General features: G+C 47.1%; 1 protein-coding gene across 1 annotated transcript in view; it reads left to right on the forward strand.

Annotated features, from left to right (window-relative positions):
* LOC138265210 (probable cation-transporting ATPase 13A4) overlaps nucleotides 1-24470 on the forward strand; it is a 389906-nt gene that overhangs the window by 121841 nt on the left and 243595 nt on the right. Inside the window, 3 exon segments of the mRNA XM_069212761.1 lie at nucleotides 4543-4615; nucleotides 10191-10322; nucleotides 18365-18535. Of these exon segments, the coding sequence (XP_069068862.1) occupies nucleotides 4543-4615; nucleotides 10191-10322; nucleotides 18365-18535 (376 nt within the window).

A 24470-nucleotide genomic window follows, 5' to 3' on the forward strand; every position in this document is an offset into this window, starting at 1 on the left:
ACTCTACAAACTGCAACAAAGAAGCAAAGATGACTTCTTCAACATTGTATCTTGAGCTCCTGCCTGCAACTGCAACTGTTTCCAGGTGGTACATCCTCCGAGGACTGCCTGTCTTCAGCCTGTACTAGAAGAAGCGAAGGAATCTCCCTTAAAGTGAAGGAGTCACTTCTCTGTTCCAGCAGGCACCCCTCTGCAGTGATGACCGGTGGTGTGGGTCCCCTCTCCTGATGAAGTGCGTGGATCCAGCAACACAGGTGGTGGACTGAAGTGGTCCTGATGGTCCTAAGATCTGGTTGTCCAACTATGGTGGAGATAAGAGCTTCCTTCCCCACGCAAGACAATACCCGTGTGCACCATGTGATTTGCAGTTGCCAAGGCTTGTGTGTAATCTTCCACAAAGTTCTTTGTGCACAGCACAGCTCCAGCCCCCAGTACTCCTTCCTGTGACGCACAGCTTCCTGAGTGGTTCTCTGGCGGCGTGAGATCCCTTTGTGTCGTGCTGCATGGGCCCCCATTTGCACCTTCTTTGTCCCCGTGCTATGGGACTCTGTGCATGCTGCCTGGTCTTCTGAGGGCTCTCTGAGTTGGTGGGAGCCCCCTCTGTCTCCCCCTTCAGGGTAGAGGCCACCAGGTTCCTCCTGGTCCTGGGCAGTGCCATTTTCCATTAAGCACGAGCTTTACAGGTGCCAAGGCTTGTTAGCAGAATCCAGTGACACAAACCAGACTGCAATCATCCATCCCACGTGGGACATCATCTGCACCAACCAAGAACCAGCATCCATCTTCTTGGGTGCAGTACTGACTGTTCTTCTTCACCAGTGGTTCTTCTTTTGCACCTTCATCGGGATTAGCAGGGGATCATGGTCTCCCTGGACTCTTCAGTGCTTCTTGGACTTGGTCCCCTTCTTCCACAGGTCTTCAGGTCCAGTAATCCGTTGTCGGTGTCTTGCAGTCTCTTCTGGTATTTACATAATCTTCTATCACGTGTTCTTGTGTGTTCTAGGAAACTTTCTCTGATTTACTGCTGCTTTCCTGGGCTCTGGGGTGGGTTCTATTACTTACCTTTAGTGTTTTCTCACACTCCCAGCACCCCTCTACACACTACACTTGCCTAGGTGGGAAACTGACTTTCGCATTCCACTATTTTATTATATGTTTTGTATTCCCCAGGCCCATTTCTGACTATAGTGATTTTCACTATTTGCACTGTTTTCTAACTGTGTTTACAGCTATTACTGCATTCTAGTGTATATACTGTGTATATCACTTACCTCCTAAGGGAGTATAGTTTCTAAGGTATTTGTGGCATTTGTGTCACCAAAATAAAGTACCTTTATTTTTGTAACACTGAGTATTTTCTTCCATGTGTGTAAGTACTGTGTGACTACAGTTGTGTTGCAAGTGCTTTGCATGTCTCCTAGTTCAGCCTTGGCTGCTCAGCTACAGCTACCCTGAGACAGCCTGGCTTCTAGACACTGAGAACATTTCACTAATAAGGGATAACAGGACCTGGTATAAGGTGTAAGTACCTGTGGTACCTACTACAAACCAGGCCAGGCTCCTACATTATTACATTATGTTAAATATATAGTTATAGAAATAGCCAAGACCTTACAATGCTAATTAATATTTTTGTACTTTTTTTTTTTTTTTTTTATTGTTCTGAACAAATGCATTTATCTTAAAAGATTAAACCCTTCACAAAATCACAGCAAATACACGTCCTCTCAAAGCCATTGATTCTATAAGCAAAAGGAAAAACTAGGGAATATCAACCGCCCAGGAAGAGGCGTGCAACACAGTATTATGCCACATCTTGTAATTAAGCTCCACAAATGGCAAGAATTTAGTGCAAACACTTGCATTCAACAAGTATGACCAAAATGCAAGTCGCTGCCGTTTGAGGTGTTTGTGTTTTTTTTTCTTTTTTGTGCAAAATGTCTTCCAAATGGACCTCAGTACTTATTTTTCCACGATATTGCACAAATTGCATGCTTTGCTTGCTTTTGTGTAATTTTCGTAAATGTTGCATAATTATGCAAAAGAATATTATGCAAATTTGGCACACCCCTAGTATAAATATGAATGAAAAACTATATGTAATGAAAGCGTTCAGTCTTTCCTCCAGCCCCTTGGCTAGATCAGGACGTGTGTCCTGCCGCAGTGGTGGAATTACACTTTCCATGATGGGGAAGTAGACACCAATGGAGCATCTTCCTACTTCACCTCGTGCATCGTGACAGCAGAAGGATGTAGACAGGAGTCCGCTTTCCCTGGATAGACTCTTCTCCATCGTCCGCTGACAGTCAGATCCAAACTCTGGTTAGATCAATCTTTGCATTGCTGCTTGGAGCTCTCCACAGAGCTCTGTGATGCCTCATCCCTCTGCCTCTCCTGGGTTCCCGTGTCTTCCATCACAATTTACAGTAACCGCTCCATGGCCTGAAGCTCCTCTTGGCAATCTCCTGATATAGAGGAAGACCGTATATTCAAAAGAGTAAGTATATTGAAAATAAATTTGTCCACACATTAGCATCATATCTGACAATAAGGAGCCGACTTGTATGTTGGTGGTACAGATACTCCAATGGTGAAGATAATGGTCTTCCATGTCAAATTTATATGAACTTAGGTTTAATCACAGCGGTGACCACACTGTGTCTGCTGTGGTTAGATACCTCTGAAGGCCTAACGGAGTAAGGACCGTCAGAGACAGACCTCTAATTCTACCCATCTTATTTAGAGTGACTGAAGTAGAGATTGGCTTTCTCTGCCCATCATCACCAGAAACACCTTGGCAGAAAGGGGCAGTGAAAACTTCTAAATGCATCCCCACCCGCCATGGGAGAGGACTGGGTAAACCTACAGCTCTAAATAGGCCCAAACTCGTCTGGGGGGCTTGTGCTCCCATCTGGGTCTGACCAGGTCTGCCAGTTTGATGGAACTGCTCCTACGGGACTACCTCCGAGGCTGATGTGCATGTGTTAGGTCTTCGTCTAGATGGGAATAGTGGGCAAGAAGATGAACTGGGATGCACTTGAGTAATTACCAGAGAGTGAGCTTAATTCAAACATACTCATCATCTTTTTACGTTCTTTAAATCTAATAAGGACACCGTGTGCACACATTTTGTTATACTTTACCTCTCTGACACAGCCAACATCTACTGTAGAGCAGTAAAACAAAAATACCAGAATAAATTGAGCAGCATTTAAGGAAAGGAAGTGTGTGGCCCCGAGGCTGGTTCAGAGTGTGGCGGGGAGGGTACTCCAGTGCAATGGCGACAGATTACCCGCTGACAAACAATGTCTACCCGCCTGCTTTACAGACAGGAGGACCTTACATGTGTCGGGGACGGTGACTACGTCATCCCCGTCGCTGACATAGTCCTGCGACGACAAGGGAATAAGGGCAGCCAGAGGTGTGGCCATTCAGCCACTTTTCTGATTTTGTGGGTGGTCTAATGGCACATTTTTATTAAAATCATGGCAGTAAGGGGCAGTAAAAACGATTAGCTTACCCCTACACCATTCGAGAAAACTCCTATGGTAGGAGGGTCAATAGTTTTGTTTTCTCAAATCCAATATGCCACTTTGTCATTTTGTTTTTTAAAAACCAATGTATTGAAACTTTAACTGACGGTATAGTCATTTTAATGGCACCATCAGAAAAACTTTTATTACATTGACAGGAACCGCTGTGACTGTGGTTCCTGCCACTGTTAAGAGATGCCTGCTGGGCCACAGATGTCCATAAGTTTGGTTACTCTGTTAAGGTGACAGAGTATTTTACTCCATCGCTCTTATGGACATACTCTGAATCTTATCGGCTCTAAGTACCTAGACGGAAGGCGGTGTGGTCCCTTTCTTTAAACAAATTTTTGGTTTTGTGAACTATCTTTAAGGGTTTTCCTCTCTGTGAAGTGATGTGGAATGATGAGAGTGCCAATGGACAACACAGTAGGCCATGCCTAAAGCAAGTGAACCATAATAGCCACTGGCCGGAAGTGGCTGCCTAAAATCCTCTTTGTGTATGCCTTTTTAAGTGCATGGTGTGTGATTTGTATTTGTGGTGGGTTTGAGTGTGTGTGGGAAGGCATGTTCAAGACACGCTGTGTACTGAGCCGGTTCTCAAAGTATTGGTCAACCCTTACAAATCCAGACAAACATCATATGTTCAAGGACCTACAAGAACTGTACTTTGTAAAGCTGCTTGTACACGGATACCCTGGAGGGGTTGAGAAAGAAATACATTAATGTAGAGTTTCCATTCACACATCCAGCCTGAGACCTTTTCGCAAGGATGCATCACTGAGTTGCCTGAGGCACAGTTAGTCAGTGTTACTTTCATAATTATTGCACAAGATCTTCAGTTGGTCCTGTGACTCATAGTTAAGTATTTCATCCTGAGAGGCTGATGAGATGTTGAACAGGTTCTGTGGACAGCAAGGGTGTTTATGTGTGTTAGAAGAGCATTGATTCTGCACCTGACTCAGAGTAACATATGCATCTTTTCTTGATTTGTTTCCCCACTCTCTAACAGCAATCAGTCAAACTGCATGAATTGGTGGAGACACATAATAGCGTCATGGTCACCGTATGTCTGAAAAATGGAGGTGAGTATCATTAGGGTTGGGCAAAAATTCTATAAGTATTCCTGGCATAACCCCTAAATCTTCTGAGAGGTTTGATATGTGTCATGAATTGCACGGTCAGCTGTGTGAAAATTCTGGTAAAGATGTCCCTGGGTGCACGAGGGGCTCAGGAGGACCGTCCGCAATGCATTGTCCATCCAGGAAGTGAAGGGCTCAGGAGGACCATACGCAATGCATTGTCCATCCAGGATGTGAAGGGCTCAGGAGGACCGTCCGCAATGCATTGTCCATCCAGGATGTGAGGCAGGCCTGCAGCCTCAACACACATCCAGGATCACAATTGACATAAAAACTTTCTGTTTGAACCAAGGCCCAGATTTATTCTCCTTCAAGCAATGGGGTACTGCATGACACATTTCAGCTCTCTGCCACTGGTTAGAAGGAGTAAATTCCACAGAGTCCTAACAGCCAATACAACAGGTTCAGCAAGGAAGGCAAAAGTCTGGGGTGACCCTACAAGAAGGGCAGCTCACACAGGTAAGGTAGACTTGCCGTAAGGATCCTTGCAGGAGAGTACTTCACAAACACACGCGTCATTAGGGAATTTGGCCATGGTATATAATGCTCTGTGCACTGCCATGAATCACATCTCAATGAAAGTAAGAACACAGAGCAGAATTGCCTGACGAGGACATCATTGGTGCCTCATGCACCCATCCTTCTATTCTTCACCCATGCTCTCCCTCCCAAAAGTGATGCAGCCGTCTCTAGCCTATCACTCTACTTGAGCTCCAAGCTCTAAGGGTTGACACCAGCAGCACTGGGCAGGCACTTCAGGTGTGTGCGTTAAGGGGAAGCACACGTGCCGCGTGTAGGTATGACCCCTTACTTGCCCCTCATTCCGCTTTGGTGCAAAGCCAGACCACACTACTTGAGTATACCTGCCTTACTCCATAATCCTAGAGCTTTTGTGCTGGTGCTCCCCAGACATCCTGCCCCTTGCATAGATTCAGATGGGGCTGGCTCCAACAAGACTGGGATGAGGGTAAAATATTGATGTAAAATAGATGCTGTGCATGAAAACGTTGACTGTTGCTGCTGTCTGTGATGGTTTGCCATGCTGTGTATTGCATGAGCTCTAGTACAAGCCTTAAGTAAATCCAGGCCCAAGTATCCGGAGAAAGAAGAACCCAGACAGCTGTAACTTCACGTAGTCTTTGCATTTCTTCTGTAAAAGAGGCTGTCGCTCATTGTTGAAAATGGCTAAATCAAGAGCGCTGAGTCCAGCTCCCTCACAGCCATTCTCCCTCACAGTTCCACTCACTGTCATTCTCCCTCGCAGTACCACTTACTATCATTCTCCTTCAAAGTACCACTTACTATCATTCTCCCTCAAAGTACCATTCATGGCCATTCTCCCTCATAGTGCCACTCACGGCCATTCTCCTTCGCAGTACCACTCACTGTCACTCTTCCTCACAGTACCACTCACTGTCATTCTCCCTCACAGTAGCACTTGCTGTCAATCTCCCTCACAGTGCCACTCACAGCCATTCACCTTCGCAGTACCACTTGCTGTCATTCTTCCTCACAGTACCACTCAGTGCCATTCTACCACTCATGGTCATTCTTCCCCACAGTACCACTCACTGTCATTCTCCCTCATAGTATCACTCAAGGCCATTCTCCCTCGCAGTACCACGCACTGTCTTTCTTCCTCACCGTACCACTCACTGTCATTCTCCCTCAAAGTACCACTCGCTGTCATTTCCCCTCACAGTACCACTCACTGTCATTCTCCTTCACAGTACCACTGTCATTCTCCCTCATAGTACCACTCACTGTCATTCTCCTTCACAATACCACTAACTGTCATTCTTCCTCACAGTACCACTCTCTGTCATTCTCCTTCACAGTACCACTCACTGTCATTCTCCCTCACAGTACCACTCAAAGCCATACTCCCTCTCAGTACCACTCACGGTCATTCTTCCTCAGAGTACCACTCACTGCCTTTCTCCCTCAAAGTACCACTCACTGTCATTCTCCCTCACAGTACCACTCACTGTCATTCTCCCTCCCAGTACCGCTCGCTGTCATTCTCCCTCACAGTACCACTCACACCCATTCTCCTTTGAAGTACCACTCACTGTCATTCTTCCTCACAGTACCACTCACAGTCATTCTCCCTCACAGTACCACTCACTGTCATTCTCCCTCACAGTACCACTCACTGCCATTCTACCACTCATGGTCATTCTTCCTCACAGTATCACTCACTGTCATTCTCCCTCATAGTATCACTCAAGGCCATTCTCCCTCGCAGTACCACGCACTGTCATTCTTCCTCACAGTACCACTCACAGCCATTCTCCTTCACAGTACCATTCACTGCCTTTCTCCCTCAAAGTACCACTCACTGTCATTCTCCCTCACAGTACCATTCACTGTCATTCTCCCTCCCAGTACCACTCGCTGTCATTCTCCCTCACAGTACCACTAACACCCATTCTCCTTTGCAGTACCACTCACTGTCATTCTTCCTCACAGTACCACTCACAGTCATTCCCCCTCACAGTACCACTCACTGTCATTCTCCCTCACAGTACCACTCACTGTCATTCTCCCTCACAGAACCACTCACGGCCATTCTCCATAACAGTACCACTCACGGTCATTCTTCCTCACAGTACCACTCACTGTCATTCTCCCTCACAGTACCACTCACGGCAATTCTACCACTCACTGTCATTCTTCCTCACAGTACCACTTACTGTCATTTCTCCTCACAGTAACACTTGCGGCCATTCTGCCTCGCAGTACCACTCACTGTCATGCTCCCTCAAAGTACCACTCGCTGTCATTCTCCCTCACAGTACCACTCACTGTCATTCTCCCTCACAGTACACCTTACTATCATTCTCCCTCACAGTACCACTCACAGCCATTCTCCTTCACAGTACCACTCGCTGTCATTCTCCCTCACAGTACCACTCATGGCCATTCTCCCTCACAGTACCACTCACGGCCATTCTCCCTCACAGTACCACTCACAGCCATTCTCCTTCACAGTACCACTCACAGCCATTCTCCCTCACAGTACCACTCACGGCCATTCTCCCTCAAAGTAACACTGGCTGTCATACTGCCTCACAGTACCACTCACTGTCATTCTCGCTCACAGTACCACTCAAAGCCATACTCCCTCTCAGTACCACTCACTGTCGTTCGTCCTCAGAGTACCACTCACTGCCTTTCTCCCTCAAAGTACCACTCACTGTCATTCTCCCTCACAGTACCACTCACTGTCATTCTCCCTCCCAGTACCACTCAAAGCCATTCTCCCTCTCAGTACCAGTCACGGTCATTCTTCTTTACAGTACCACTCACTGTCATTCTTCCTCACAGTACCACTCACTGTCGTTCTTCCTCACAGTACCACTCACTGTCATTCTCCCTCACAGTACCACTCAAAGCCATACTCCCTCACAGTACCACTCGCTGTCATTCTCCCTCACAGTACCGCTCGCTGTCATTCTCCCACAAAGTACCACTTGCTGTCATTCTCCCTCACAGTACCACTTGCTGTCATTCTCCCTCACAGTAGCACTGGCTGTCATTCTCCCTCACAGTACCACTCGCTGTCATTCTCCCACAAAGTACCACTCGCTGTCATTCTCCCACAAAGTACCACTTGCTGTCATTCTCCCTCACAGTACCACTTGCTGTCATTCTCCCTCACAGTAGCACTGGCTGTCATTCTCCCTCACAGTACCACTCGCTGTCATTCTCCCTCACAGTACCACTCACTGCCATTCTCCTTCACAGTACCACTCGCTGTCATTCTCCCTCACAGTACCGCTCGCTGTCATTCTCCCACAAAGTACCACTCGCTGTCATTCTCCTTCACAGTACCACTCACTGCCATTCTCCTTCACAGTACCACTCACTGTCATTCTCCCTCACAGTATCACTCTGCCATTCTCTCATACAAATACATTCACTGTCATTCTCCCTCTCCTACTATCATTCATTCACATTGAGATTCACTCTTCCTTTCAATTATTGTCACTTACTGACTCCCTCCACTGAGTCTCTCACTTTCACTTAAACACACACACGCGCACATGCACACACACACACAGTCGCGCACACGCACGCAGACACGCACACACGCACGCATGCACACACACACACACGCGCACACACACACCACATGCATACAGTCGCGCACACGCACACACACACACGCACGTGCACGCGCACACACACACACACCACATGCACATGCCGTCTCCCACAGACACACTCTTGCTCATAAACCAGCACACGTGCCCATAGGCACAGCACACAACATTTAAAAGCTTTAAAGCTTTTCATTTTACTTACCATGCTTGGATCCCATTTGGACTTTTCTCTTTTCAGCTTCCGGCGCTGGGGCTTGAAACTTAAACCTAGAACCTGCTCAGGCACATATTTGGGGTTTTAGTCTCTGCTTTTTCCCTCCACCCTTTGCCGACTCTGTGACGGGTTGTGAAGGAGTGGGGGGAAAGGCTGGTTGACATGTAGCCTTGGGCCTGCACCACCCACGTGTGCCCTTAGCTCTGACACAAATGAGGGAGGCACCGACTCCTGCCAGGGCCCCAGGTCAGGGATGGGGTTTCTCCAGCTTAGGTGATCTCTCTCTGAAGTATATGAGAAACAAACAGACCAGGCAACGAGGGGAGTGTGGCCCCTCGGCCCATTAAGAGCAGCCACCACTGCTCAAATGGTGAAGGGATTGGGGAGGGCTGCAACGTTCAAAAGAGCTCCACAGGCAAACTGATTGGGACAACTGTAGCTTCCTTGCCAGAGTTTTGTTAATCCGAAAAAACATACAAAATAGGCTTCAGCAGCTTCTTCGATTGGTCTGTTAAATTGTCACTCACATTCTGTTTCCGCCCACCACAGTATAAAGCCAGGGGTCAGTGGGTCAGCCCAATTTACCCATCAGCTCCCTTCACTTTGAGTGACTTACAAAGTCTGTGCCACTGTTCACATTCAACTAAAATAGTTCCAGTCTCTTCTGTGACAAAGCTGATTAAAAGTGTTTTATTACATTTTGTTTTTAATAATAACTTGCGTCATTTGTTTACTTTGGGTGCACAGTTATATGGCGAGTTCTTCTCAAAATCATTTTTACTTATAGCTGTTGTTATAAAATGTTCATAGTGTGTTTCAAGTGACATTGTAACTTTGCAGCTGCCTGCAACACGAGAACTTAGGTAGTTTTTGAATTAATCTTGCCTACTTTACAAATACAAACATTAATAATAAAATGCTTGCTGGATCTGAAAGGCCTTTAGTTAGCAGGACCGCCCTTGTTTTTAAATGTAAACTTTTTATTGTAGGCCTGTGGCGGCCATGTTTTTGTGGTCGCATTGTTTTTCCTTTCAAGCGTAGGTTGTCAATAACATAGAACTTCCTTGTCAAAGCTAGAGCAGTTGTCTTTGCCAGTGTTTATTATTTTCTGTTACTTTTTATTGCGCACATTTCTAACACTGTTGTGAAATATCTACATCAAAAGAAACGTGGAAAAACATCTTTTATTTTGCAGAATACAAAGAGGTGGAATCGCGAGAGTTGGTCCCTGGAGATGTGATCGCACTGACTGGAAACAAGCTGTACCTGCCGTGTGACGCCGTCCTGATAAAAGGAAGTTGTGTTGTCGATGAGGGCATGCTAACAGGTATGAGCACTGTGTTTCCATCACCATGTTCTGCTGCGCATGTTCACATCATAGAGATACCAAATGATCAGTCTACAGTGGTGATGCCCCTTGAGCGGCTCCTGCCACTGTGCAGGTGGGCGCACTGATCATGAGCATGGACATAGGTGTAACTCGCAGAGGTATAAACTCTACTCTGGTATTCACACAACATACATCTTCAGTTAGGGGAACATCAGAGGCGCGTCCCTCTCATTATCCAGGAGCATTCCCTTGTTGTAACCAGAATTATGATTCTGAAGCTGGTGCTGGCCATGTAGGATCAAGTCAATGCTAGACCTTTCAGACCTGATCTACATGCAGCTTTGTTTCTGAAGAGGTCTTGTTTCCAATGCAATACCCATGCTTAGACTGGACTTTGGACCATCCCTATGACCATGACTGGATGGCTTTGTTGTCTATCTCAGGTCCCTACTCTTGATCTAATGGTTTTCCTCCTACTCTAGTGTTTGTCCCGGCCAGGAGATCGTCAGACTTACAGTGTCCTCACTGAATATGATGGGTCCTACCAATGCTGACGAAAGGGACTCTTCTGTCTTTTCATCCAGCACATTTGTTTCCCTGTTCCCCCTGCACCTCTACCCCCCTCTTGCTACCTTTCACCACCATTCTCTCAAATTCTCCCTTGTTCCCATTTTTATTATCCAGCACCACTCTGAGTTCCCCTCTTTTACCCTCTCCTAGATATCTGTAAGTCCCTGTCAGTCATCCATATTGGAGAGGTAATTGAAAAATGACAAGATGGCCGCCAGCGCCGCACGAGACACGCACATGAACGCATCACAAAACATGTGCAGTTATGCATATCCATCTGCAGCCATCCTGGAGTCGCTTTCAGCTGACAGAGACTTCTAGCCACAGATGAATTACCTTAAAACATTCTCCAGGCGGCAGACTGGAGCTGGAATTGTTTGAGCAGTCCCCTTGCAGGCCTGTAGGTGGCACTGTTAGGCTGTTCATGACATCCTGGAGCCATAAGTGATGTGTACGGTGCCAATGTACCCGCACTGACCTCAGTTCCTTCTGTTCAGCACCATCAGCGCTGGTCAGGAGCGCCCCTCAATTGTTTTTTTTACTGACTTTGTCAAATGTTTTGTCAACATCAATTGATTACAGTGCTTTTCTTTTTTACACTATATTTTGGAAAATGTATCCCAAGAAACCTACTGGTTTCAGCCCTTTTGGTGCCTGTCACAGGCAAATGTCTGTGACAGAGCCCAGACTACGACTTCAAGAGCTGCCCGCATTGCAGGATCATGACTTCAAAGGCCATCCATGAGCATGCCATGAACCTTCTGGCCTCTCGCAGAACAACTCTGCAATGCTCAACATCCCGTTAGCGAGGGGGGAGGACTGCTCTCAGAGTCACTTGTGCTGGTCATTGCCACAATCTTGGACTTCTTAAGGTAACTCCCACAAGAAGAAGTCCAAGATGTCGTAACGCTTTCAACTTCTCAATGCTAGTCCCATTCATCAGACGAGGCAAGGGAACAATGCCACAAGTCCAGGTCCTGCTCTCCGGTCATCCCTGTGTGGCCTGCCCATAACCCTGTGTCCATGACCGGTTTCCCTGAGTTTCCGGGAGTTCGAATGCCCCCTCCTAACTTTGAGACTTTTATGAGGCCATGAGCCTCATTGTATGGTGGTCAATCTCTCTGGAGTGCCTTTGGGCCTCATGAGTTTGGAATGAACTCTGACTGTGTTTCCACCAGTAGGTTTGCCCTCAGCAGAAGTCAGTTTCACCAAACCCATTGTGATTTCCAACTCTGATACAGACCTGGGCTGGCGTTGCACAGCATTGATTTTGGTGCTGACCAGGCCCACATGACCTGATTTGGACAAGGAGCCCTGTTATCCTGTAGGGCCCTGCAAGGAACATGAATGGATACCTATGGTTATTCCGACCTACTAGGATAATACATGACCTGATTGATGCCAGTGATCTGGACACCTCACCTAAACATTGGTTTCCCCTTCTCCTCCCACAGTAGCTACTGTGTTATTTGCAATAGTGGTCTGGAGGGTGGCTGAGGTCCTGGACCCGCTGCTATGGCCATGGTACAGGGCAAGACCAATGTCTTGACACAGAGGATTCAGCCTGAATGGACCCCTCAAAACACCGACTCCCCTTCAATGAGTACCTCACTGATGTCCTACTCAAGGCCTGGGGCAAGCCCTGCACAGGCACTACTGTGGACAGGACCATTGCCAACTGCCATTGCCCCACTCACCCAGCATTCCACCACTGAGAGCCTGGTGGTCAAGGCTTCCATCTCCAAAATTAATCCTAGTGCATTCCCTACCACTCCAGAGGATGGAGACTCCAAGAGGCTGCATACCTTCGGAAAGAGGATTTTCTCTTTCACATTGCATGCTTATTGGACTGCTATTCCCATACTGGATAGGGTACAGTTGCTCAAGTGCTGCTCATGATCTTGGAGGACGCCTGACCCATACTCTCTCAAACTATTACTGATGCAGCAAAGTTCACAATGAGATGTGGATTGGATACGACCGACTCACTGGGCAGAGTCATTGCTTCCACTGTGATGCTTCAGCGTCCCACCTGGCTGAAGACTACTGGCATTTTTAGGGATTTTGAGGCATCCCTTATTGACATGCCCTTCGACAGCCACCAGTTGTTCATTGGGGCTCACCATGGCCTGCAACAGCCACATTTCACCTTTTGCTCTTTCTGTGGGTACTGTAAGGGCAGCTGCATTCTTTTCTCACTAGCCACCACAGTTAGCAGGCACCTCAGTCCTTTTGTGGCCACAGATGTATCTGGAGTTCACTATAAACATGCCTCAGTTACACCTGACTCCGTCTCAGAGGCTCCCTTTCATTGAAGCCGCTCTGGATAAAGTGCAGTTGGGTTGTGGTGGCAATCTGGGAAAGGTAGAGATCAGAGGACTCTGGTCTCTGGTGGAATCTCAGCTCCACATTAGCCTGTTGGATGTGAGACAAATTCATTTGGCAGTGAAAGCCTTTCTTCCTTCCATTAGGGGAAGGTAGGTTCATGTGTTCATGGACCGCACCACCGCCATGTAGTATTTCAACAAGCAGGGCAGGGTGGAGTTGTGGACCCTGTTTCAAGGAGAACTGGTCTCTGAACATGACAGGAATGTCAGGCCATTTTCCTGGTGGTTCAACTTCTGTCAGGCTCTCTGAATGACAGAGCGGACAAATTCTCCAGTTGATGCTTCATGGATCATGAATGGCATCTGCATCCAGGCATGGGGAAAGGTCTCTTCAGAGATAGGGGAGAACCTTGGTTAGATCAATTCGCCACCATTCAGAATGGACAATGTCAGCACTTCTACCCACTGGAGTTTTCAAAGGCGTATTTCATCTTGAGTGGAGTTCAGGACTCATGTACTAGTTTCCGACAATAAAAACTCATTGCCCGAGTTCTAAAAGGATCAGGAATGACTGGGCCCAAGTCATCTTGGTGACTTTGAAATGGGCACAGAACTCCTTAGCTTGAGCGTCTGTCCTCTGATCAGGCTGATCTTTTGGGAGAATCTTGTGTCGCAGCAGCAGGGCAGGGGCTAGCACCCGAACCGGCACATGCTTTGTCTACAGGCGTGAGATTAAGCGGTGACAGCTGTGAATCTTTGACCTTCCTCCAGAAATGTTTGATGTCATTCTCGCAGCCAGGGATCCCACAACCAAAATGATACACACCTGCTGATGGGAGAAATTTGTGGCTTTGTGCGCTCTCAAGTCCATTGATCATCTCTCTGCACCCTTGTCTGAAGTCCTTTTGTTTGCCCTGTCTCTTGCTGGCAAGGTCCTTCTTTGAGCACAGTTAAAGGGTGTCTTTCGGCTTTCTTGGATTTCTTGCGGGTGCTGAATCAACTCTCCCTGTTCAAGAATCATATCCTGAAGGGTTTGTAGCACGTTTCCCCCTAAACCTATCACTTTGCCCTCATTGGATCTTCATTCAGATCTTGCTTTTTTAATGTGTTTGCCCTTTGAGCTCATGCACAGCTGCCTTCTGAGTCTGTTTACCATCAAAACAGTCTTCCTTGTGGCCATAAAATCTGCCAGGAGGGTTAGTAAATTGCAGGCACTTTCTGTCAACCCTCTAAATGCTACCTTTTTTTTGGACAAGCTGAACCCAATCCATGCCTCCATCCTGCCCAAAGTGGTCACACCTCTTCATTTCTGGCAAAGCATCACGCTGCCTACTTTATCAACACCACTCCCAATCCTAACAAGGAAGAGGAAGGGACTCCACCACCTGGATCCAATGAGAGTGTTGTCGTTCTACATTGATCGTACGAGAGAATTACGTGTTCGATCAACTAAACTCTTTATTGGATTTGTGGGTGTGAAGAAAGGAAAGGCAGTACACAAGAGAACCATTTCAGGGAGTATCCTCTAGAGACAAATCTGCAGTGTAATTGCCAAGAAGCAGCCCACTGAGGGCTTGCCGGCTCACTCTGACAAAGCTGTGACTTCTGCTCTAGCTCGCAGAGTCCCAGCCCTAGACATCTGTCAGGCAGCTACAGTCGCTGCTGCACACATTTACCAAGTATTACCGTCCTGGACAGTCAGGTTTGACATGATGGGCATTTCGCCCATGCAGTCCTCCATGAGTTTTTGGTTTAAAAGATTTGCAGGTCCACCTCCGGGGCAGATTGCATCTATTCTAAGGTTAGAAATACTCAGCTGGATATCTCAATCAGATGACCAAGTTAATTAACTTCATTAATGCCTTATCTGGTAAAGACTGTATCCACAGGTTCCTTACTGACCCTTCCATCCTCCTAATGTTGTGTACTGCACAGTTCACCTCCTAGAGATCATTCAGGACCTCAGTTTGGCACGCTGTGCTCTTTTACCTGCCTTGCCCCATCTATACGCCTCTGTAAAAAAGAGCAAAGGGTTGTGTGATGTCAAGATAGGTTTTATGATGGAAGGGCACCTTTTGGATAAAAATCTATGATTAGAGATACTTTAAAATGTTTTGATCTTGAAAGTGTGCTGTACAGCACGGCACATGTGCAATGTTTTAAACACTGGGAGCAGCAAAGTATTCCTCCAACTTAACACCTGCCACAAAGGCCATACCATAGGTGTGAGATATGGTTTTTCTTTAAAGACCCACTGTTGGTATCATGTGAGCGCCCTTGTGCCACCCATGGAATGCTTTACTGATGCAAAGTAACTCAAAATAGTTCAAAACATTACTTAAGTTACTTTAGGACAACTTTCCAATGTAAATAAATTGCACTGGAAAGGAAATTGTTTATGAAGACCTCATACCAGTGTGTGTCCCTTTTGTGACTTCAAACAAATGCAAAACGGTTGTAAATTTGTCAATTAAGATCTTAGGGGCATATTTACAAGTGCCATGTGCCTCCCGATTGTCACTTTGTTTGACGCTCCAGCAGTACAGAATGCAGACCCATATCTACAAGGCCACGCAGAGCCGCTTGGCTTGGCTTTGAATGGCCTCATAGATCTGGAGGAAGGCGAGGCAGCCCAAGTCGCTGTGTTGCCTTACTCTGCATCAGGGGAGGGCGTTCCATGGGTGCTTTGGTGGATTTCCCCACGCAATACTCATGGGTTTTGATTCATTCCCAGAACTACAAGTCTGTGTAAACTTGGAAATGCATCAAAACCATCCTCCTCCTCCCACGGGGAGGCATCACTAGGAGGAATATCTTTACTTCTCATCATGTTTTGTCTCTATATTTGTGCTGCATTCTGCAGCACACATAGAAAGAGGGAAACGCCTCTATGGAATGCTTTTGTGCAGGAAGGAGCCAATTCCTGCACAAAAACAATTGTCTATGCAAGATAGGCACCCTTGCACCATGGTACAAGGGAGTCTGCGTTGGCTGCAGGCAGCCAAAAGGGTGCCTCCAAAGGGGGACAGCACAGAAATGCACCGTATTTCATAAACACGGTTCATTTCTGCCCTTTCCCTATGGTGCAGGACAGCAAGGTACTCTTGCTGATCTGCTTTGCACCACTATTCTTCTACATATGTCCCTTATTATTAACCTGTATTAGTTGTTTATGGAAGAATAGCCATTATTATCTTTCACCTACACATGATACAGTCTTCGGTGACACAAATGTGTGTTAGATCCAAATGCAGGTGGAAAATCCACTAAGGTATCTATAATCCCTGATAGTTTACATTTGTGGGTGTCATGTACTAAAAGAGCCTAAACATCACTGACAACCTAGGCCTGTTCCATCTTTATAGGTGCAGAGTCTCCGCAGTGGCAATGTACAATTAACTTGGGTTGGTGAATACCAAAACAAACGTAAACCTACTCAAAAGTCTAAATTTAACTTTGTGAATGTGGCCCATGGAGTATTAAATCATTAAAATGTAAGTATCTGTCCTTTAAGGTATCAATGCACTTGGTAGCAGTCTCAGTGGTCCAATGAATGGGTCCAGAACCTAGCCCACAATTGTTGTCCAGTGTTGATGGCCATTCGGCTCAGAATTAAATGGTTACTTGGCTTAAAGGAACAGTTAACAGTGGTAAAGACTGTCTCTTTAAGGCCAGTTCTACCTACATAACATCAGTTTTCCAGAGACATCCATGGGTGTAATCAGTCAGTGTCAGAATGTGGTGTTTTAGTTTACAAATCTGACACTGACCTTTCCATCAAAGGGTGTGGCCCAGTTTTGTTTTCCAATCACAGTTAGATTGTTCTTATTATATCCTTCTACTAGGAATGTGTGGTCATCTGTGAGGTGATACAGGTACACCTGAGATCCATGTAGGGTTCGGTAATCCTTGTTCTGAGTTTACAGCCATTATCCCTGTGTGTTTCTAGCCACATGGACACATTTCATATAAAAAAAACCCTGTAATTCCAAAGGGGTCAGTAAACCAAGCTCTAGGGCGATTTTTTTCTATGCAAGGCTGCAGACATCACCGTTGTGGCATGGGTGGTGTCCTCTCACAGGTGGTGGGTTCCAGAGTTTTGTCCGAGTAGATGTGATCTAGTTCCTAGGGCTATAATCAGCATTAGAACATTGGAATGTTGGGAACTCCATTGCAGACAAAGGAGTACTCTGGGATTTTTTTGGCTGATTAAAGACCAGAGCGTCAACATTCCAATGTTTTCTTTGTTTGCAGCAATAGCGCTCAAAAAAGGCCTCACAGAGCCCGAGGGGATTTTAATGCCCTCGGGCTCTGTGAGGACTTTGTTTTATTTATTAGAACATTCTGGACTCTAGTGGCAGAATGTTCTAATAGCCTTAGAGCCCACCGAAGAGGGCTCTACTGGCCATTAAAGGCCCTTGCGTTCAGCTCAGTCCTTTAACGCGTGAGCGGGACTTTAATGGCCGGTAGAGCCTGCTACGGCAGGCTCTAATGCTATATTAGAACATTGGAAAGTTGGGAGTCTTTGGCTCGGGCCTTTAACGTTGGAGCAGGACTTTAATGGTCAATATAGAGGGCTATAAGGCTTTATTGGAACACAGAGAAAACCTTCAAGTAATGTTTAGTTTGTTGAGAATTTATACTGGCCTTTTATACCAACTCAAGGGGGAAACAGGTCCCCCTGAACTCAAACAAATATGTTTGTTCATAATAGAGGAAATATTTAAGAGATATGCTGCACACATGAGACCAAGCAACATGGTAGTATGATACTTGATCTTGTATTTTTACTTGTTTTTGTGAGTACATTGTGACTGATGGTGGGACATACCTTACCCATATAATATGTCAATGACTTCTAGGAAGCATCCTGTGTGCCACATTAGATGAAGCCTGTTTTGGAAGCATGCACATACTTCAGTTTCTGCTGTATGTGTATTTGTTGTATCCTGTGGTTGGTGAGGAATTCATTTGAGATCCTATTTAGGATTTTGTTGCGTTACATTTTTTTAAACTGCTTTTGAATATTGAAGGTCCTTAAAAAGTTACTCGATAAACACACAACTGATAACTGGCTTACAATGTGTTCCTTTAACCCAAGTTCTGGACTTGAAAGTTAATGCAGCATATTTGTTCTCAAAGGGGAGAGCGTTCCAGTCACCAAGACGCCACTACCTGAAGCGGACAGCTCCATGCCCTGGAAGGCGTACAGCGGAGAAGATTACAAGAGGCACATCCTGTTCTGTGGCACCAACGTCATCCAGAGCAAGACATCTGCTTCCTGCCCCGGAAGAGCTGTAGTTCTGCAAACTGGTTGGTTTTCTGCTTCCACACTGCCTATTTTTTTGGGTCGTAGCGCAGCCAGCTTCACCTATCGGTTGCAGACGCATTGGGGTCAAAATATTCCAAATACTTTATGTGGGCTTTGGGTCTGCTCCTTGCTTATGATTGGATGGCTTTGTTGGCTTCCTCAGGTTCCTCTTCTAATATGATGCCTTTTCCTCTTATTCCTACCTTTGATTCCTAATGAACTTTTCAGTCTCACAGTATTCTGATCGGATGAGGCGTATCCTTCCTCTTCTAAATTGTGGGAACTCTTTTTATTTTGTTTTCAAATTTAGCATTCATGGGACTGCATGTGTTTCCTTATTCCTTTTGACGTACCTGTTCCACTGCTCCGCCTTTCCGCTTTCTCCTGCATCCGTAACTGCCAAGGTTTCAGATTGCTTATGTGTGACATTTTCATAATTTCAGTGTAATTATGAGTGACATTCAATGACTATGAGTGACACTTTCTTGGGAGCAAAATCAAACAAAGAATAATAGGGAAATAAGAATATATATATATATATATATATATATATATATATATATATATATATATATATATATATATATATATATAGATATGAAGATCTTAAAATTGCTGCAAAGCACCAGAAATGGAAGGACACATACCGTTGTCTGGTCACACTCACGATCGACAAGACACGCTGGTGGGAGGAGCTCTCAATTGCAGAAGTCTGCTCTTGACTGACTACCTATTTCTCCTGCTACAGCTCTCAACTAGCACTCACAGCGCGTTTTCAGAGGCAAGTCTGCTGGTGATCTTTAACTCCACAACAGCTGGGACCCCGGATGCAGCCAGATATGTGAAGCTTTGACAAGCTCATTCTTTCCTCATTCCAGACAGCAGCAGTGGCAGACACTAGCACGCACCCCCTGGGGCACTGAATTTGGGCAAGGCAGCCTGAGGCTGAGTCACACACCCGCCAGGGCTCCAGCGGCCGCCGAGGGGTTGGGTCCAGCAGTCGTGGGCTCATCATTGATTTTAATTTACTGGCACAAGTGTACCTGCAGTCGGCAGCAGGACATGACGTCCCACGGCTCCTATGTCTGACTGTGTCACTTAACCTGAGTCAACGGATCTCTGTCTAGCCACTGCCTCAACGTGACGTCAGTCAGATTTGCCATGGGGGAATCTTATTCTTTATTGATATACTGTAGCAGCCAGTGAGTTAGCAGCTACTAGCACAGCTAGCCCCAAAGCCTGCCGGGAGTAGCGCCCAGGCCACTGTGGGCTGCCAGCCACTCTCGCTTAGTTTAGTCAGCACGGCTAATGGCCTGACAGTTGAGGCGCTAACCTTATGATGCCTGACAATGCATTTCAGTGCAGTGATGCAGACCACCACATTGAAATGCGTTAGTTTAAAGCCTGATGCGTGGCACTTGTCAGTGCTGTGCATCTTGCTCCCCCATTCCTCTTTTCATAGTTGAGTGACCCCACCTCCTCAACAATCCCTCTGTTTTTACCATTTCCTACTCATAGATGTTCATCGGTCCCACTCCCTAATCCACTTCCCATTGTTTTCTTCTTTTTGCAAGGGCCTGGCAACTTCAGAGTGTTAATGTACCACTCACTATCGTTTTGGTACTCCCACACACTTTCTTATTGTCTTTTAATGTACCAGTCTAAAACACCCTTTGCCCATGTTGGAACTGTAAACTAAAAATAATTAAATGCCCTCAGTGTGTCACTGTGAACATATGCATTACAATGCATTCATACAAAGCGAAGATAATTGGCATGTCCTTTCTTAAATAGAAACCCATTCAAACATTTCCACGATGCATTTGTATACATGTGCATGTGTCATGATGCACTGGTGGCCGTTTTGCTATTAGCAAGTGGCAAGGCAAACAAACAAGCAGTGGCCATCAGTGCTTAATTTGTCAATAAAAAGGTGCCGCTGCCCAAAGCTCTCTTTTGAAACATGGGGCTGCTTCAATTAAATGTGGCAGCATCAAATACTGAGGCAGCATAATTTTAAAGCCATTAAGGGCCAGATGTATGAAAAATCCAAATTGCGACTTGCAATTTGCGAGTCCCTGCGACTTGCAAATTGCAAGTCGCAATTTGGTATGCAGAAAGGTGTCTCAGGCACCTTCTGAAACTCGCAATGGGGTCGCAAAGACCCACCTCATTAATGTTAATGAGGTGGGTCGCAGTTTGCGACCCCATTGCGTGTAGGGGCACTCACGGGGATGGTGGCCTGCTGGGGACAGCAGACCACCACGTCCGTGACTGCTTTTTAATAAAGCATTTGCTTTTTTCAAAGCGCAGCCCGTTTTCCTTAAAGGAAAACGACCTGCACTTGGAAAAAAAAAAAAAAACTTTAGTTTCGGATTTTTTTTTTAGGGCAGGTAGTGGTCACTTGGACCACTGCCTGCTCTGAATTTTTTTTTTTTTATCCAGTAACAAAGGGGAAGGGGTCCCATGGGGACCCCTTCCCGTTTGCGACTGGGTTACCATCCACTTCGAGTGGATGGTAACTGCGATTCCATTTGCGACCAATGGAATTGAATTGCATTGCGAGTCGCAAATAGGAAGGGAACACCCCTTCCTATTTGCGAGTCGGAAATGCATTTTGCGAGTCGGATCCGACTCGTAAAATGCATTTCTGCATAGCAAAGAGGCATTTGCGCCTCCCAAACGGCGATTTTCACAATTTGTGAGGTGCAATCTCTTTGCTACATCTGGCCCTTAATCACTTACAGCCACTTCCTGCTCGTTCAGCTCACTCTTGAAGCTTTCTGCTTTCTCCCTTTGTGAGGCTTTTCGGTCCTCCTCTTCCTCCATCTTTTCCATATGTGTCTTTTACTCGGAGTAAATGCCTAATGTAGAAAAATAAGTGCTGGCCCTCAAACATAAGTGATGGTGCCCAACACTGGAAACCCCCAGCTCAAATTAAGTAGTGGCGGTCATTGACCTTTTGAATCAGAGATCCACTACCTTTGCCAATGCTTGTTAATTTTTTGTTGTGATAATTTTCACAAATGTGCAGTATGGTCCAGTGACAGCAGGGATGTTGCTGTCGTGGTGGTTGCATATGTGCTAAAGAATCCCCCTTGCAACGGACACTGACAGTGGAGAATATTCTTTATATCTGCAGTGACCTCACATAAAACGGTGGGGCCCTACTATAGAAATTGTGAGCCACCCCAAAAAATAAACTAAGGTCTCCTACCTCTCAAAGATGCAAAGGCCTGGGTCCAATGGGGATCCCCAAGATACATGTGGGTCTCTTTCTCAAACACTGGAGGTGCATGCGTTAGGCAACTTTCGACACACAGTGTTGAAATACAATAAAATACCAGACATTCATCACAGTGAGGCAGGAAAATGTTTACACAGTTTATATTATTCCTCATTCAAATCTTTCAACATTTTTGGAGACATGCAGATACACTTCAGCAGATATATTAAATACCATTTGCATGGTACAAAAGAAAAAAGAAAATCGATTTGCAACATGTGCTGCTCTGTATTAAGAAATAAAACAAATGGAATTTGTTCCATTAGAAACACTATGCCCACTGGTTTAACATTATGTTGTGCTGTTTTTACACATAAATGTTGAAAAAAAAGCTATGTTCTATTTAGACTCATTTGGACCTGGCTCTCCTTGCAGCGTCACTCCCAAAACTTTGGCCCTCATTCTGACCCTGGCGGTCGGCGGAGAGACGGCGGTCGGACCGCGAACAGACCGGCGGTATTAAAAATGGCATTCTGACCGCGGCGGTCCCCGCCGCGACCGACCGCTACTTCTCCACTCCGACCGCCGCGGCGGTCATGACCGCGGGGCTGGAGTTTGCGCACTCCGGCCCCGCGGTCGTCCCAAGACCGCCAAGGGTATTATGACCCTGCCTACCGCCGCGGTTTCTTGCGGGCGGGAACCGCCGTGCGAACCATGGCGGTAAGCACTATCGGGGCCAGGGAATTCCTTCCCTGGCACTGATAGGGGTCTCCCCCACCCCCCACTACCCACCCGAGTCCTCCCCCCACACCCTCCACCCCCCTGCCACCCCCCAGAGGTGGTACGAACCCCCTCCCCACCCCCACCCCGACATGTACATACATGTACCCCGACATGCACACACCCCCAACATGCACATATACACACCCCCTACACACACATACACAACGGGGACACATACCCGCACACATACATGCCGACATGCGCACCCGCCGAACTACACACATTGCCCATAGGCACAGCAGCACCCCTCTACACACTCACACGCACACCCCCATGCACGCCCACATCACACAACACCCCCCCACCCCCTCCCCTCACGGACGATCAACTTACCTTGTGCGTTGGTCCTCCGGGAGGCGACGGGAGCCATAGGGACGTGACCGCCAACAGAAGACCGCCAACAGAAGACCGCCACACAGAAATGTGGGTCGTAATTCTGGGGGCGGTGTTCTGCTGGCGTGGCGGTGGAGGTTGACCAGTCTCCACTTTCCCGCCGACCGCCAGTGTGGCTGCTGGCGGTATTCCGGCGGAACGCTCCCAGCGGTCGGAATACGCGCAGCGGCATACCGCCGCGGTCGGCGGTCTTTACCGCGGCGGTAACTCGGCGGTCTTGCGAAAAGACCGCCAAGGTCAGAATGAGGGCCTTTGTCTTTTACCCTCCTCTTTTTGCTGAAATGTTTTCTGTTGGCTTTAGGACTCTGTGCACTTTACCACAGCTAACCAGTGCTAAAGGTCCTGTGCTTTTACCAAAACAAGGTTAACTTGCTTATATCCAATTGGAATAATTAATTTACCTTTAAGTCACTTGTAGAGTGGTGGACCATATACCCAGAGCCTGTATATTATAGATAACCAGTGGGCCTGCAGGACTTAGGGGGTCATTCTGACCCTGGCGGTCTTTGACCGCCAGGGCGGAGGACCGCGGGAGCACCGCCGACAGGCCGGCGGTGCTCCAATGGGGATTCCGACCGCGGCGGTAAAGCCGCGGTCGGACCGGCACCACTGGCGGGGTCCCGCCAGTGTACCGCGGCCCCATTGAATCCTCCGCGGCGGCGCAGCTTGCTGCACCGCCGCGGGGATTCCGACCCCCCCTACCGCCATCCAGATCCCGGCGGTCGGACCGCCGAGATCCGGATGGCGGTAGGGGGGGTCGCGGGGCCCCTGGGGGCCCCTGCAGTGCCCATGCCACTGGCATGGGCATTGCAGGGGCCCCCGTAAGAGGGCCCCTACATGTATTTCACTGTCTGCTGCGCAGACAGTGAAATACGCGACGGGTGCAACTGCACCCGTCGCACAGCTTCCACTCCGCCGGCTCGATTCCGAGCCGGCTTCATCGTGGAAGCCTCTTTCCCGCTGGGCTGGCGGGCGGTCTGAAGGCGACCGCCCGCCAGCCCAGCGGGAAAGTCAGAATTACCGCCGCGGTCTTTCGACCGCGGAACGGTAACCTGACGGCGGGACTTTGGCGGGCGGCCTCCGCCGCCCGCCAAGGTCAGAATGAGGGCCTTAGTGTGACTCCCACTTAAGTAGCTCTCCAAAACATGTTCTAGGCCTGCCATTGCAGCCTGAAGGCAGTATCACACTGCCTTGTCAACTTGGCATTTAAACCCCCATTGCCAAGCATTAAACTCCCCTTTTTTATTACATATAGGTCACCCCTAAGTACCTAGGGGTACCTAGTTCCTAGATACCCCATAGGGCAAGGTTCTGTGTAATTAAAAGTTTGGACATGTACTTTCAAGTTTTACATGTCCTAGGAATGAAAAACTTCTACATTAGTGTTTCAATACAATGGAGTCTTCCTCTCACATAGAATAACATTGGGGATTCTTTAATACATTTAATAAGCTATAATTCCTAATTAGGGGCAGGTAGAAATTTCATGTTTGGTATCTGTGAAATTGTAATGACAAACCCTCTTTAATGGTAAA

Source organism: Pleurodeles waltl, chromosome 11, assembly GCF_031143425.1.
Source record: "Pleurodeles waltl isolate 20211129_DDA chromosome 11, aPleWal1.hap1.20221129, whole genome shotgun sequence".
Classification (NCBI taxonomy): domain Eukaryota; kingdom Metazoa; phylum Chordata; class Amphibia; order Caudata; family Salamandridae; genus Pleurodeles; species Pleurodeles waltl.